This window comes from Martes martes, assembly GCF_963455335.1.
Source record: "Martes martes genome assembly, chromosome: 15".
Taxonomy (NCBI): domain Eukaryota; kingdom Metazoa; phylum Chordata; class Mammalia; order Carnivora; family Mustelidae; genus Martes; species Martes martes.
Genome location: NC_137903.1, coordinates 65,645,308 through 65,661,152, shown reverse-complemented (window position 1 = coordinate 65,661,152; position 15,845 = coordinate 65,645,308). Strand labels below are relative to the sequence as shown.

At 51.6% G+C, this 15,845-nt stretch overlaps 1 protein-coding gene across 2 annotated transcripts; it reads left to right on the top strand.

Annotated features, from left to right (window-relative positions):
- The first annotated feature begins 720 nt into the window (after positions 1-720).
- Positions 721-15,281, top strand: METTL13 (methyltransferase 13, eEF1A N-terminus and K55). 2 transcript variants are annotated; one of them, XM_080824223.1, is made up of 9 exons: positions 731-1,172; positions 2,577-3,336; positions 4,626-4,825; positions 6,418-6,613; positions 7,447-7,614; positions 9,048-9,263; positions 11,683-11,814; positions 13,061-13,292; positions 14,720-15,281. In XM_080824223.1, the coding sequence occupies exons 1-9, from the start codon at positions 1,020-1,022 to the stop codon at positions 14,763-14,765; spliced, it is 2,103 nt and encodes a 700-aa protein (XP_080680349.1). In that variant the 5' UTR covers positions 731-1,019; the 3' UTR covers positions 14,766-15,281. The 2 variants fall into 2 exon arrangements, with proteins under 2 accessions (XP_080680350.1, XP_080680349.1); XM_080824224.1 differs by lacking the exon at positions 14,720-15,281 and having other exon boundaries at positions 721-1,172; positions 13,061-14,118.
- Positions 15,282-15,845: the final 564 nt, after the last annotated feature.

The window sequence follows — 15,845 nt, the reverse complement described above, 5'->3', positions numbered from 1 at the left end:
GGCCGAGGGTCCGAAGCGTCTGACGCGTGCTGCGCCGCGCTGCGGGGGAGCGGCGGCTGAGGAGGCCCCGCGGAGTTCGCAGCGGCTGTTCCTCTGCGGAACGTTCCCGCCAGCGCACTCACTGCGGGGTCCCGCATTCTGGTGCAGAACGAGCACGCTCAGCGCCGCTTTTCTCCAGAAGAAACCTCGACTACGCACGTCGAGGGGCGACACTAAGGCAGGGTGGGGGCGAGGCCGAAGGTCACGCGGCGAGGACGGCTCTTCCGCTAAGCACGGGCTCTCGCCAGCCCTGGCCGCGCGTCCGTCTGCTGGCGTTTCCGCTCCGGGGCCTGCTCCTGCCCGCGGCCCCCGCGGCCCGCGCGCCGCCCTTCGAGGTCGGAGGTGGCCAGGAGGCCCGCTGCGGCAGAACGCGAGCGCAGGTGGCGGGAAGCCCGGGCGGGGTCCGCCGCGGAGGAGACGCTCAGACCCGGGAAGGCTGCCCTCTCGCGGCGCTCGGACGCAATCCCGCAGACGCGGCCGCGGGGTGTCTTCCGCCCGGACTCGGGCCCGCGGCCCCGCCCCCTGCTGCCGCGCGCGTATCCGCGCTCCGCGCCTGCGACGCCGCCGCCGGTCGGTGGCGAGCGCGTGTCGGCCAATGAGGTGCCAGGAGCGAAAGACTGGCCAATGAGACGCCGGGAGGGTCGGGCGGCCGGCCAATCGCGACGCCTGGCACCCGGATGTGATTGCGGGTTCTGAGGGCCCGCGGTGAGGGAGTGTGAGGGGCTCGGCACGTGGGGTTGGGGCTGGGAGCCGGCAGCCGGGAGCGCGGGTGAGCGTGGCCCGGGCTCCGTGTCCCGCGCGTGCGGCCTGCGTGTAAGCGTCACCCCTCTGGGGTCGAGCGGGGGCTCGGTCCGTGCGGCTCCCCGTGTGGGCCGAATTCCGCCGCCGGGCGCGGGCGCGGGCGCGTGTGCAAGCGCAGCCCATGGTCCCTCAGGGGCCGAGCCGGAGGGTGGCGGAGACGCGGCGCGGACGGTGACAGCATGAACCTGCTACCCAGGAGCTCCCGGGAGTTCGGCTCCGCGGAGTACTGGGAGAAGTTCTTCCAGCAGCGGGGGAGGCGGGCTTTCGAGTGGTACGGAAGCTACCTGGAGCTGTGCGGGGTGCTGCACAAGTACATGAAGCCCCGGGAGAAGGTGAGCGCGGCCGCGCGCCCGGCGTGCGCTCGGAGCGTGGGCGCCGAGGGCCGTCCCGCTGCCCGTGGCGGGAGGCGACGGGCCGCGTTTCACGGCGGCCGCCTGGGCCCGCGTCTCCGGCCTCTGGGCGTCCCCGCGGCTCGGAGGCGGCTCTGAAATGTCCCGCGCGAGGGTTCCGGGTGGGCGACCTGCTGCCCCCGCCCCTCCCTGAGTTAGTCCTCGCCCGGGAAGAGTGACCGCGGTAGTGACCCCGGCTGTCGCCTCCCGCGGCCGCGGGCGCGTTTCCGTCACGGCGCACGGGTGTGGAGCCGGCGGTCCCCGTGGCTTTCCTGACGCCGAGTCCGCCGGCGGGGGCTGCGGCTGTGGCCGGCCGCGGCACTTCCGGCCTGCTCTGCGCTGGCGCCCGGGAGCCGGAAGGCACGTTCCGGGGTGCCAGGGGCCGAGCTCAGCGCCGGGGGCTTGGGGCGGACGAGGTGTGCGGGGGGTGGGGCCGAAAGAAGGGCGGGACGGGGACTGGTGGGGGGCGCGCCGGGTGCGGGGCCTGGGGCGGGCGCCGAGGGCGCTCCTTGGGCGGCTGGGATCTCGTCCCGACTCCGCGAGGCTCGTCCATGGGTTGTCGTGGAAGCGGCGGCTCCGAGCGCCGGTGTCTCGCCGCAGATCGTGTGCAGGGAGTGCTCCCGTGGGAGCTGAGACTCAGCCCCATGAGGGCAAGACTTGGGCTCTTCCCCCCAGGCTTTCCCAGGGAGGTGACACTGGGGCCGCATTTCGAGGGCTCGGTGCACGACTGCTGCGCAGAGAGGGGGGCGGGAGCATGTGTCTCAGGTTTGGCTTTAGGACATAGAGGAGTAAAGGCCGGTGGGTGGCTCAGTCGACTCCGTGCGGGATTCTTAAGTTCAGCTCAGGTCTTGGTCTCTGGGTTGTGAGTTCAAGCCCCGCCTTTGGCTCCTTGCTCGGGCTGGAGCCACCTTAAACCGAAGGAGAAAAGAATACCGTGAGGTGGACCTGAAGGCATGAGGGGAATATGGTTCTGCCACAAATAGGTTTTAATAGCCAAAGAAGAGGTGTGAACCGTACTGTATTTGGATTCTGTGTCTTCCTATCACTTCTTGAGTAATTGATGTTTGCTTCAGGGAGGACAACCAGGACAACAACTTGTTTTTGTAGTACAGAAAGCCCATTTTTCCATATCTTGCGTCGTGTGGCTGAATGTGGTTTTCATCGCTGAGTTTCCCTAAGCCCGTTTCAAGATGGAACCTGGAATCACCTCGTAATGGTGCTGTCTCCTAACAATAGCATCTGCACCGTCTGGAAATTTACCAGCCGCGGGGAGATCTGATTCCTGGAAGTATCTGCAGGTCTTTCCTTTGCCTTGACCACCTTCATCTTGTTGGTTTTTCCCCTCAGGTGCTGGTGATTGGGTGCGGTAACTCAGAGCTAAGTGAGCAGCTGTATGACGTGGGCTATTTGGATATAGTGAACATTGACATCAGTGAGGTGGTCATCAAGCAAATGAAGGAACGCAACGCCAGCCGACGGCCCCAGATGAGCTTCTTGAAGATGGACATGACACAGATGGAGTTTCCTGATGCTTCGTTCCAGGTGGTGTTGGACAAGGGCACCCTGGACGCTGTCCTGACAGACGAGGAGGAGAAGACCCTGCACCAAGTGGACAGGATGCTGGCTGAGGTTGGCCGTGTCCTGCAGGTGGGCGGTCGCTACCTCTGCATCTCCCTGGCTCAGGCTCACATCCTGAAGAAAGCAGTGGGTCACTTCTCTCGGGAGGGGTGGATGGTGAGGGTACACCAGGTGGCCAACAGCCAGGACCGGGTGTTGGAAGCAGAGCCTCGGTTCTCTCTACCTGTCTTTGCCTTCATCATGACCAAGTTCAGGCCAGTCCCTGGCTCTGCCCTTCAGATCTTTGAGCTGTGTGCTCAGGAGCAGGGCAAGCCTGTGCGGCTGGAGAGTGCCGAGCGGCTGGCCGAGGCGGTGCGTGAGCGGCAGCAGTATGCCTGGCTGTGCAGCCAGCTGTACCGCAAGGCCGGGCTGGGGAGTGTATCTCTGGACTTGTGCGATGGGGACACGGGGGAGCCACGCTACACCCTCCACGTGGTGGACAGCCCCACTGTGAAACCATCGCGGGACAATCATTTTGCCATTTTCATCAGTGAGTTGGGATTGCTCCCTCTCTTCCCTGGAGGGGCTGGCTTATAGGGGCTGGGGCTTTGGTGGATGGGTACGCCGTGGCCGGTTTTATCTTGCAGGGGGTGGCACTTCAAGAAGTTAGACTCTCCCAGGCATGAGGGAGGGGGAGTAGCAGCTGTCCAGCTACCCGCTTAAGATTTGAGGCTTCTTTCTTCACACCTTGCATTGCAGAGGCTTGGTGGAGTGTGAGAATGGGTTTGGTAGGGAGGAGAGAGAGAGGCAACAGGGATAAATTTAGGTAAGTCTCACAGTGTAGCGAGTTACTTTGTACCACGGAGTCCTGGAAGCATCAGAGTCAGCTCTGTAGCCTGTGAGCTGCAGGACTTGGGGAGAGGTGCTGTACTTCTCTGCCGGACTTAGGGAGATAGTACAGAGTAGTAGCTAAACAAGCCAGTATTGGGTTCCAGTTCTAGCTCAGTCCCTTCCTGGTGGTGTGACCTCGGACATTCCTTTTCTTTCTGTGCCTGAGGTTCCTCATCTATAAAGTGAGGTAGTTAACTGTCGTATAGGTGTGAGAAGTGTAAAATCTCTTCGAGTGGTGCTCGCACATGGTACGTGCTTGGAAAACAAAAGTGGCATGAGTGAAGGGTGTAAATAATACCAGATTTACGTCAGTAACGGTGAAAAGAAATAGGGTGACGAAGTGCTTTCAAAAGTAGGAAATTCTAGACAAAGGCGAGTTGTTGAAATCATCACCCTGGTAATTTGCTGACAAGTCAGCTATTTTCCCGAGCATTCCATAATCCTACCTGTCCGCCTATGGGAACAAAGAGTGTAGTTGACACAAGCATGGGGTCTGGGGCTTGACTGCCTGGGTTTGAACCCCAGCTTCCCCATTTACGAATTGTGTGAATTTGGGCAAATAATTCCACTTCTGTGTCTCAATGTCCTCGTTTATGAAATGGGAATAATAATACCACCTGTATCTTAGCCTGTTGTGAAGATTCAATTAGTTTCTGTTTGTACGCTTCTTGGAATAATGCTTAGCATGTAATAAGTGTTAGTATTATTGCTTTTTTTCTTGGACTAGGTACCCGCCTCTCTCCCTTACACGGTCACGTGGGTCCTACCATGTGTCTGATGGCTGCTTTGTTCTGGGCATTGCGCACTAGGGAATTGACAGCCCTCAATGGGTCATAGTTAGAAGGGATGCTAGGCCTTCACCACGGCTGACTCTGTGCCATGTAGGTTATAGTGGTTGGGTCTTGAACACTCTTCCCTGGACTCCGTGTCACCAAGTGCTCTTTCCAGTCCCCCAGGGTCGCGAGACCGAGTGGCTCTTTGGCATGGAAGAGGGTCGGAAGCAGCTGGCGGCCAGTGCAGGCTTCAGGAGGCTGATCACAGTGGCCCTCCACCGAGGCCAGCGGTACGAAGGCATGGATAGCATCCAGGCTGAGCTGTCAGCCAGAGTCATGGAGTTGGCTCCTGCCGGGATGCCCGCCCAGCAGCAGGTAATAGAGCTCTGGCAGCAGCTTTCACGGATCTCTAGAAAAGTCCTGTTAGCAGCCACATAGGCAGAGGGTGACTTGGAAGGAGCTAGGACAAGGGTCTGTGCCCCTGGTCTATTCCTGGAGGGCATGTCAACAGCTCAGAACTAAGTGGGCGGTACTTCGGTTCTCTTGACTCCAGGCAGAGAGAGGAGGGAGAGGGGTTGCTCTTTGGAGACTCCCAGTAGCGTGTATGTTTGTGGCGCCTCTGAGACTCCACACAGAAATGAAATGCTCTCCACCTTCCAGGCTCTAGCTCTTTAAACTGTGGGTTGTTCAGACTGTTTCTCCTTACTCTCTTTTGTGTCTTTTGCTTCTTAGAACCATCATTCTCTGAGTGTAGAATGAAAAAGAGGCAAAACAGCTCAGATGAGTTTTCAGGATATTAGCATTGCGGGCCTGGCATTTTCCTGGGAAGGAAACAGGGTTTTGCTGACATTGTCTGTTTTACTCCATCCTGCTCGGACAGGGTCTTTGGTAGCTGAGTGCCTTACCGGTGCTTTAGCCATGGCGGGTACGAAAGCCAAGGTCCCTAGGGGCTCGGTGCTGTGGCAGCAGATGTGGAAGGATAAACCTAGACTCCCCGGTTCTAGCCTGTGGTTCTGCCCACTACACTGTCTTGTGTTCGCGGATGACTGTGTGTGTGATTGGGGGTGGTGTCCCTCAAACAGATGGAGATCCTGTGGGGAGTGCCGGTGTCTCGGCAAAGTCAGGGGTCCCTGGTGATTATTAAATACTCTTGGAGGTCTTTACAAGAAATGGAAGTAAAGATTGGGAAGGGAAATGGAAAAGTCTGGAGGGAAAATGTGTTTTTCTCCTAAATTTTTCTCCTGTTAAGAAAAATGGGGAAAAAGATGAGAATAATTGCGGGGAAAGAGTTCGCCAAACTTAGAATGGTTGGTTTCTCTCTGGATTTGTTCTCAGGTTTCCTTCTCACATAGTTATAGTTCCCTGCGGAAGGTTCCCTCTAGGTTTTATGGAAAGTCCTTTGAGCATTCCTAAGGAGAAACTCCTGTTTTTCTGAGGGAGAAACCTTGCATTTTACTAAGGGTTTGGGGGATCTTTATGGGTTCAGTTGGTTTTCCAAAGAGTGAATTAAACATTTTGTGATCTCTTGAAAGGCCCCAGGAAAGTTCCTTTCTTTTTTCTTTTTTTTTTTTTTTAATACAGCTCTCTTAATTTTTTTTTTTTTAAGATTTTATTTATTTATTTGACAGAGAGAGAGTTCACAAGTAGGCGGAGAGGAGGCAGGCAGAGAGAGAGAGAGAGAGAGAGAGAGAGGAGGAAGCAGGCTCCCCACTGAGCAGAGAGCCCGATGCGAGGCTCGATCCCAGAACCCTGGGATCATGACCTGAGTGGAAGGCAGAGGCTTAACCCACTGAGCCACCCAGGCGCCCCTCAGGAAAGTTTCTTATTAGAATGGCAAATCTTGAAAGTTCTTGGTGTCCTGAACCTTGGTATGGGGATTCCTCATACACACACAAAGGGAAAAGATTATCATTCCTCATGTTTCTTAATTGAGCTGGTGTTTGACCACATCTCTGTTATATCTTCAGGTGCCCTTTCTGTCTGTGGGTGGGGACATCGGGGTCCGGACCGTTCAGCACCAAGGCTGCAGTCCCTTGAGTGGCAGCTACGTGGTCGAGGATGTGCAGGGGGATGACAAGCGCTACTTCCGGCGGCTCATATTCCTCAGCAACAGGAACGTGGTGCAGTCTGAAGCCAGGTTACTGAAGGATGTGTCTCACAGAGGTGAGGTGTCATCCGCACAGCGGTGGGACCCAAGTGGACATGGCCTGGACTCTCCATTCAGGGTGGTCAGACCGACCTGGGTACCTGTGATCAGAGGCTCACGGCTCTGTGAGTTTGCCTGTTAACCGTCTGGGCTCTGCTGTAAACGGCAGTAAACAGAATGGAGGTGTATGTTGTTCTTGAGCGAAGCCGGGGTCTCAGATGATAAGGGGCTGGGGTGGTGCTTTACCACACAGATGTGGTTATCACTTTAATGCCTTCAGTTTGGAGGCCATCTGTTTTGTACGGGGCTCCATATGCGTCTGTATTATATTAATTCAGTAAACTTCTGTGAGGTGAGCCGGGAAAGTTCTGGGTGCAGGTGACCCCCACCTTCTCCGTACTGCCGGCCTCTGGGATAGGTTTCAGGAGGGCTTTGGAGTTGGCAGGTACCTCACAGGTCGCCTAGTCTGGTGCTGTTTAGTAGAACTCTCTGCATTGGAGGGAATGTTTAATGTCCGCTCAGTTGCCCAATACGGTAACCATTGACTATGTGTTCCTCCTGAACACATGGAATGTGGCTGCTGCAAGTCAGGCGCTGAAACGTTAACGTTTTCAAATTGTAATTTATGTTCAGGGGCCACAAGTGGCTAGTGGCTATGGTGTTGGACAGTGTAGATCTAGGCCATGTCCTCTAGGATCCTTTCCATTTCCTTAAAGTAGGCTCCAAGCCCCGGGGGCGTGGGTTCTTGAGTCGGATCTGTCTCGCTGCAGCGCAGTGCTGCTGGTATGGCTTGTTTTCCGTGGACTAGAGCGCTCAGCATAAGACCTCATCATCTCTGTCTCTCATTTAGCCCAGAAGAAACGGAAAAAGGACAGGAAGAAGCCCCGGGCTGCTGACACTCCAGAGGACCTCCCTGCAGCCCCAGGGCAGTCCATAGACAAGACTTACCTGTGTTGTGAGCACCACAAAGCAATGATTGCCGGCCTTGCCCTGCTCAGAAACCCAGAGCTGCTCCTAGGTGAGGGGGACGCCGGTGCCTTCCACAGGCGGGGGTGTGGACAATTACAGCTGCCTTGTGGTGTGAGCATAGCGATGACAGACCAACAAACGTACATATATTCCTAGTTTTCTCCTTCCCAGGCTTTTTCTAAGTTAATAAACGGCCAGTAACTTTTCCCTCAGACTCAGATCGTGATCTCAAAATGACTGCATATGTGGGTGTCTAACTTTTTTCTTTTATTCATTTATTTAAAATATTAAAGTGGGGGGAAGGGTGACTGGGTGATGGATGTTGGGGAGGGTATGTGCTATGGTGAGTGCTCTGAATTGTGTTAAGACTGATGATTCCCAGACCCACACCCCTGAAAAAAATAATACTTTGTATGTTAATAATAAAATCAGTATATCACTGTTAATATGTTAATAATATAAATAATATAATTATTAATAGTGATAATGTAATTATCAATAACATTGACAATTAATATAACTATTAATAATGTTGATAAAATGTATGCAGTGAGCTACAGAAAGCACACAGATTTTAAGCTGTTCAGCTTATTGAGTGTTTGCATGTGTCTACCCATGAACCAGATGGAACATTTAAAAATCATGACTCCAGAAATTCTTGTGCACTTGGGAAGAATTTCTGGCTTTCAGTACTGCATTATTTGAGCACCAGATGCAATTTGAATTTCTAAATATAAGAAAATCTATGTTATTGGTAGAACAGTCATAACCTTATTACTAATAATAGGTTTGGATCTGACACAGTAGCAAAAATGTTCACTTTTCTGTCTAGGCTTTTAACTGTTCACCTAAAGGCCTGAGGATGTCTCATGAAACACCCTATGCTCTTGGCCCGTCTTGGTGTTGCTCTATGTCCCTAGAGTCTCAGTTCTTAGGTTTAATCCTCAGATATCAATCCTAATTGAATGTCTCCTTCCGGTGATTCTTGTTTCTTGTCTTCTTCTGTCTGCCTATGGTTGCTGAAGTTTCTCTGTACTAGGACTAAGAATTGGGTCTTTGTTTTCCCATGATTTCTGGAACTTGGGTGGAATGCCTTACTTGGCTGATGTGTCTGAGAGGGCAACTGTGGCCTTTGAGTTGAAAGCTGGGCAGAGGGCGTTGCATCTACACTGCCTTGTAGAGCGAGATGTTGGCCATTGTTCCTCCCAGTTCCTAGGGGAAGTCTGATCATGCTTATGGTGGGGACTCTTGGTATGATATCAGCTGCGAGCTTTGGGAACGTTAAGGTTCTGTAATAATAACACACTGGTTCAGCTTGTGGTGTAAGTAGAGGAAGGATTGTGAGGCCAGGGTTGAGTTTTCAGATGTCAGATTGGCCCCTAAATTTCTGGGATGAGACAGAGAGGCTGGGCCTCTAAATCTTGTATCCCCTGGGCAGAGCCAATAATCCAACTCAAATGATTCTGTATTCCTTTATTGCAGAGACCCCACTGGCATTGTTGGTAGTAGGCCTGGGTGGGGGCAGCCTCCCTCTGTTTGTCCACGATCATTTCCCGAAGTCCTGCATTGATGCTGTGGAGATCGACCCCTGCATGTTGGAAGTGGCCACCCAGTGGTTTGGCTTCTCCCAGAGCGATCGGATGAAGGTCCATATTGCAGATGGCCTGGACTATATTACCAGCCTGGCAGGAAGAGAAGGTACTACAGCTTTTGGAGAATTTGGAGGGGTGTTGGGAGAAGAGTCCTCAAAGTCAGCAGGCCTGCACGGGCCTCTAGGATTCATCTATGACAATTAACATTGTCCCAGTCTTTCTCCTGTTGATTTGTTCATTCATTGGTTGATGTACTGATGCAGTAAATCTGGAGTGCCAGCCGTGTCTTCAGCACTGAGCTGGGCGGTTGGGATACAGCAACAAGCAAAATCGACCATTTCTGCCCTTGGGGTGCTAACAGATCAGTGGGCTCTTCTCCTGGTTCTCCTCTGACTCTGTGTCCTTGCCACTTCCTCATCCTCCCAAGGAACCCCTAAGGTGTGTGCTGGGTGAGGAAAAGGGGAAGAGAAGTTGGGGTGTGTGGGGGGAGTTGTTTATTCAGTCTTTCAGCTGGGAGTGAAGCAGAGAGAGAGCCAAACAGCATTCGTGTAGATCAGTGCTTGTACCCCTGGAGGCGTCAGGCTGTGTCTGCAGACGTGTCATCGGCCCTTGGAAGCACAGGGTGAGGGTGCTTCTGGCAGCGAGTGAGTCGAGACCAGAGATCCTGCTTAACATCCTGCTGTGCACGGGACAGCCACCCCTGACGGAGAATTCTCTGTCCCCAATGTCAGTGGTGCCGAGGTTGAGAAACGCTGAAGCAGAGGCTGCTCGGCGGGATTGTGGTGGCCGTGCTGTGCTGGAGTTCAGGCTCCATTTTGCTCTAATGTTTCCTATCTCAGGCTTAGGACAAAGGCATATTCATGTTCTGCAATAGCTCCTGTGCTCCTTTTGCCACGTTATATGTAGGCTCCTGGGGGCTGGTCCTTCCTGGAGCATGGGTCCCTCAGGGAGAGGTCAGCCAGGTTGGTTCTGTCTTAAGTGAACCTGGGAGCTCGAGCCACACACCCTTCCTGGTCTGTCCGTTCCATACCTCATCCTCTGGTTCTCACTGGATCAGAGCATCTCCCAGTTAGGGTGTGGCAGAGCAGGGTGCCCGGGGTGAGTATTTTGGTGCTGGGATGGACAGATGGTGCAGGAATTTTAATTGCCAACTGAACTTTCTATGAAGTATATCTAAGTCTATCAGAGCTTTACAGGTTACCTCTCTGAGGCTGGGGCCAGTGTGGGGACCCGGGCCCAACATAGCTAGTACGTGGGAAATCTTTGAAACTGCTCAAGGCTTATGGCAGGCACTCAGTCTGTGATGTGTTGCCATCGTTACTGCCTGTCAGTCCGTTTTGAAGAGCCTGGCAGTCGTCTCTAACAAGCACCTTCCAGGTTATTAGAGGGCTCAGTGCTACAGATGTGAGCGGTGGCTGTCCTTGGACTTTGATGAGCCACCGTGTTCTGCTCTCTAAGAAACCAAAATGAGATCTGTGCTGTGCACAGTAATGGGCATGCAGTAGTTCTAAGTCAGCATTTATTAATTATTGAATAACCATTATCGTAGTCTCAAAGTTCGCTTCAAGTCAGTAGCATTGCAGGTTACCCCTTGTAAAAACTGTTTCCTTTAGAGCAAGGGACGCATCTGATGCATCATCCGTTCTTTCTCACCCAGGTAGCAAGATCTTTTTTCTTGAGCCCGCAGTTATTCAAGTACTAGAAAAAATACACTAACTTTAATTTGATAACATTTTCCCCTGCAACCACTTGCTGGGTCAGTCCTCAAAGGCTTAGGAAGCTGCTTTGCGTAAATCAATAGTTCTTAACTCTGCCTGTATTTTGAATTACATGGGAGTTAAAGAAAAAGACTTGAGGCTTCCTGTCTCCCCTCCTACCCGTTCCTTCCCACACCAGGATTTTTGACTCGGGTGGTCAGGAATGGAGCCCGGGTTCTCCCAAGTATTTCAGATATCCTGAGGTGACCCTAAGGTTCTGCTGGGATTGAAAATTACTGGTATAGATGGACTCTTAACCAAGTAGCAGTGATGCTAGTGTGGACCCCATGAATATGTTTGCTTATGGAAGGGGCTTTTATTTTTTTTATTTTTTAAAGATTTTGTTTATTTATTTGACAGATCACAGGTGGGCAGAGAGGCAGGCAGAGAGAGAGGGGAAGCAGGCTTTCCGCCGAGCAGAGATCCCCGAGCCGGATTCGGGGATCGATCCCAGAACCCTGAGATCACAACCTGAGTCGAAGGCAGAGGCCTAACCCACTGAGCCACCCAGGCGCTTCTGGAAGGTGCTTTTAAATGTGGAGGAAAAGATCAGGTCAAAGCCCTGGCTGTTGTGTGGGGTGCTCACAGCGGAACCCTGAGTGACAGTGACTCCCCTGAACAGTGACATCAGTGCCCTTACAGACAAGCCATGGCGTCCATGTCATCCTTCTGACGTAGCCGCCTGCGGCCACCACGGGTCACAGGGCACGTGTGGTGCAGGAACGTAGATGGTGTTAGACAAAGACTTGTTTGCTTATCTTTTCCCAGCTCGGCCCCACTACAATGTCGTCATGTTTGATGTTGACAGCAAGGACCCAACACTGGGAATGAGTTGCCCACCACCAGCTTTTGTGGACCAGCCTTTCCTGCAAAAGGTCAAAAGCATCTTGACTCCTGAAGGTAGGAAGTACAAAAGGTTGGGGTGGGAGGTGGGATGAGGCCTTTAAAAATTGTTTTCTTTTTAACGAAAAGTGTGTAGCTCAATGAATCTCCCCGAAGTGAACACATCCGTTTACTCTGAAAACACAGAACACTTGCAGCCCCCCAGAGGGTCCACCCCTTACCTCCTCCTATAACTCCTCCTCTCAAGGAGAACCCCATCCTAACTTCGGTCAGTACTGCTTAGTTTTGCCCATTTTTGTTCTTTGTGTAAATGGAATCTTATGGAACGTACTGTTTGCTTTCTTTCACCAAACATGATCTTTGTGAGATTTATCCATAGTGTTGTGTTTACATTGTTATTTTTATTGTTGTGTAGTGTCATTGTGTGTCTATACCGCATTTGTTTCTCCATTCTGCTGTGCTGTTGGATTATTTCCTACTTGAGGCTTTTATAAGCAGTATTGACTTCGACATTCCAGTAGGTGCCTTTTGGTGAAATGCATTTGCAGGTCTGTCAGGCATGTAGGTGGGGTTGTGATTGCTGGATCAGAGTTTACTTGTAAGCTGGGGTTTCCTAGATGTTGCCAAACAGTTTTACCGCGTGCAGCAATTCACATCTCCCCCGGCGTGGTCATGCCAGCTACCATCCGATTTCTTTCCGTGGGGGCTGGCCTGGACATTGTGCTGTTTTGTCATCATAGCAGCCCGTTTTCAAATAAGTAAACTGAAGTAAGGAAACTTTGCCAAGGTGACACAAGGTAACAAGCTGTGGCGCCAACTTCTCTTGGAAGCTAGAGCTCTTAGACCTTGTGTTGATGGCCTCCCCGATGTTTTGATTTGGTGTCAGGTACTTGGGTGAACATAGATTTTGGGAACCTTCATTGTTACAGGTCAAGGTAAGCTTGGCCCCCTCTTCCTGGCTGGTAAATACCCCATAGCGTATATGTCAAGAGTGTAACACCCTTGTGGAGTTGGTACGTTTTTTTCTTGGAGTATTACTTCTTTCTCAAAGCATTTCTTTGGGAAACTGAGGCAAGGAGAATGGCAAAGTAATTTGTTACCAGCACAGAAGAGCAAGAAATTAGCTTGACGTTTTCTCATAGTTCACATATTCCTGCCTTCATATGCAGTGTGCTCTCTGCAGACTCACTGCAGCTGTGTTTTCTTAGGCCACCAGCAGGAATCGGTCTGTTCTCAGAGCTGAACCTTGTCTCCAACATGTCCCCGATCTGCCAGACATGACTCTTTCCTTCCTACCCTGTAGGTGTCTTTATCCTCAACCTTGTGTGCCGGGACTTGGGGCTGAAGGACTCAGTTCTGACCGGGCTCAAAGCGGTCTTTCCTCTCCTGTATGTGCGGCGAATTGAGGGTGAAGTAAATGAGATCCTGTTCTGCCAGCAGCACCCGGAGCAGAAACTTGCCACGCCAGAGGTCTTGGAAATGGCCCAGGCCTTGGAGCAGACCTTGAGGAAGCCTGGGAGGGGCTGGGATGACACGTATGTACTGTCAGATATGCTCAAGACCGTGAAGATCGTGTGACTGCTGGGCCGGGAGGTCTGCTCCGCTTCCTGCCACACTGACCTTGGGCTCCTAGCCTTCCAGAGATTGAAGAATTATAACGCACAGTATTTTTTAAGCCTCGTATTTTTCTTGGTTTCATACCTCCACCTTAGTGAGGTTGCCTGAAGATCTGGGGAAATAAAAAATGTCCTTCCCATCCTGTCCTCTTTAGTACCGCTCGGGTTGATTCCCTCTGCTGCTTCTCCTGTGTCCTTGAGTAGGATTCCCTGCTGGAGCCCCCAACGGATGCTGATGCCTTAATGACTATACACCAAGCTCCTTAGGATGGAAGACAATCAAATTTGATTGCTGGTTTGCTTTTGCTTTATCTTCCTATTGGTTCTGTAGGAATGATCTCAAGTGAGATAACATAGCTTTCTATGCCAAAAGACTATAAAAAGAGTAGGATTTCCATAGATGTGAGACAGATTTGAGAAAACATCTAATCCACTCTGTCTTCCTCCAGATGGAACTGCTGCGGACATGATTCCAAGTTGTAAGAACATGCTAACCCACTCTAACAACTTTTCTCAGCTACCCAAACCTTGTAGCCTAAGGGTTTTGTTCTGTTCTCAGTGGAAGGGATGGGTGTAAGTGGCCCCATAACTGCGTGTCAGAGACAGCTGACTGAAGTCTCCAGAACGGGTCCACTCTCCATTAACTGACGTGTGGGGCGCAGCACAGAGACTGTGATGGATATAAAGATGGTTAAGAGTGGCCAGAAAACATGGATTAGTAATAAAAATGAACATGTTCCGGTAACTTTGATTCACATACACTATCTCATTTAATGAAATAAAGGAGCGTTAAGCCAAAACTACATCTAACCTCAAATCTCATTTGAGCCAGCAGCATCAGTCCTATCTACCTATTTATCGAAACTGTAAAAGCAGCAGTTCAGAGATTGGCTTGAATTTCATCTCTCCTAGTTATGCCAAAGCTGACTTAATGAGCAGTGCCATGGAAAGTAAGCATTATCACCATACACCATCCCAGCTTACTTTACAGGCCCTTTCAAATGGACTCTAACCTCTTGAGGTGAAGCATATTTCAAAGGTAGGGTGTCATCCTTACAAAATCTTGTCAGCCCATTGAGGAGAAAGGATATGAGGACAGAGTAGGGTTTTTGGATTTTACTCATTACAAAGACTTGGTGTTCCTTAAAGGGAGGATCTTTCCCTGGAGCCATGTAAAGGGAAGGCTGTGTCTTGTCATGTCTCTGTACCACAAAGGGCCTCAGTTGGGAATCCTCCCATTGTCTTCTAACCTGTAAGCTCGTGCGGTGTTAGGACAGGTGATAGAGGACCCGGGTCTGAGTCAGAGGATCTACTCTGACTGCCCTTCTGTCCTCTCACTCTCTCAGGCTGCTGGCTTTGGAATCGCACATTTGGGTGGCACAGCCAAGCTAGAGATTTACCAGAATGAAGAAGAGGTCTCAACTATCTAAGAAGAGCTGCCCAGGGGATTAGGCAGGCTTGTTGGAAAGGAGCCTTCGGAAGTGGAAAGAGGCCGGCAGGGGTAATGACAGTTGTCTTCAAAATTTTGGAAGTCTGTGGGTACGAAAGAAGAGTGCAGTTGATTCTGTGTACCTCCAAAGGCTGAAGGAAGACCAGTGGACAAAAATTACAGTTCGGCAGCTTTCAGCTTTATTTCCTTTGAAGAGATTTTTACCAATGGAGGCCACTTTGCTCCCTGGAACACATGGTGACTCAGGCGGTTTACTCAGATACTGGTCTTAACTCCCCTTGGTGTGCTCCCTAAGTTGCGAGGAAAGGGTTTTTTCTGTACAGGCAATGCCCTTGGTTGTGTCCCATCTTTCCCAGTGGAGAACTACTCCCTCTTTTAGGGGGGTGGGGGTGAGTTTCCATTTTCTTTTTATTTCTTTTTTATTGAGATGTAATTGACATAAAACATTTAGTTTCAGGAGTACAGCATGATTGGTTATTTGTATGTATTGCAAAATGATCACAATAAGTCTAGGTAACATCTCACAGCTCTTCACTTTTGTACTGATGACACGCAAATGGGTCTTTATGAGAATTTAGCCCAACTTTAGGCACAGGAATTCTGAAGGAGGGGGAAGCCTGTGAACTCAGATGCCTTCCAGACTAGGCAAGTCACAGAACTGTGTGAAGTGAGCAGGTATAAAACAAAAAGGCTCGGATGAGGGTTGCAGCAGACCGGAAAATAAGGGCTCCTTCAAACGGGAGCAGCTGAGAGGGGGCCTGCAGAACGCTGCCCCAGCAAAGCTAGGTCTTTGAAGAAAAGCCAGAAATCCTGAATGTTTCCATGTGTGTGGCTATTAAAATACTGGCCAGGCAGAAAGTATCTTCAAGAGATGCCTGGGTGGCTCGGTTGGTTAAGTGTCTGCCCTCTGCTCAGGTCATGATCCCCGGGTCCCGGAATCGAGTCCCACATCAGGCTCCTTGGCTCAGTGGGGAGCCTGCTTCTCCCTCTGCCTGCAGCTCCCCCTGCTTGTGTGCTCTCTC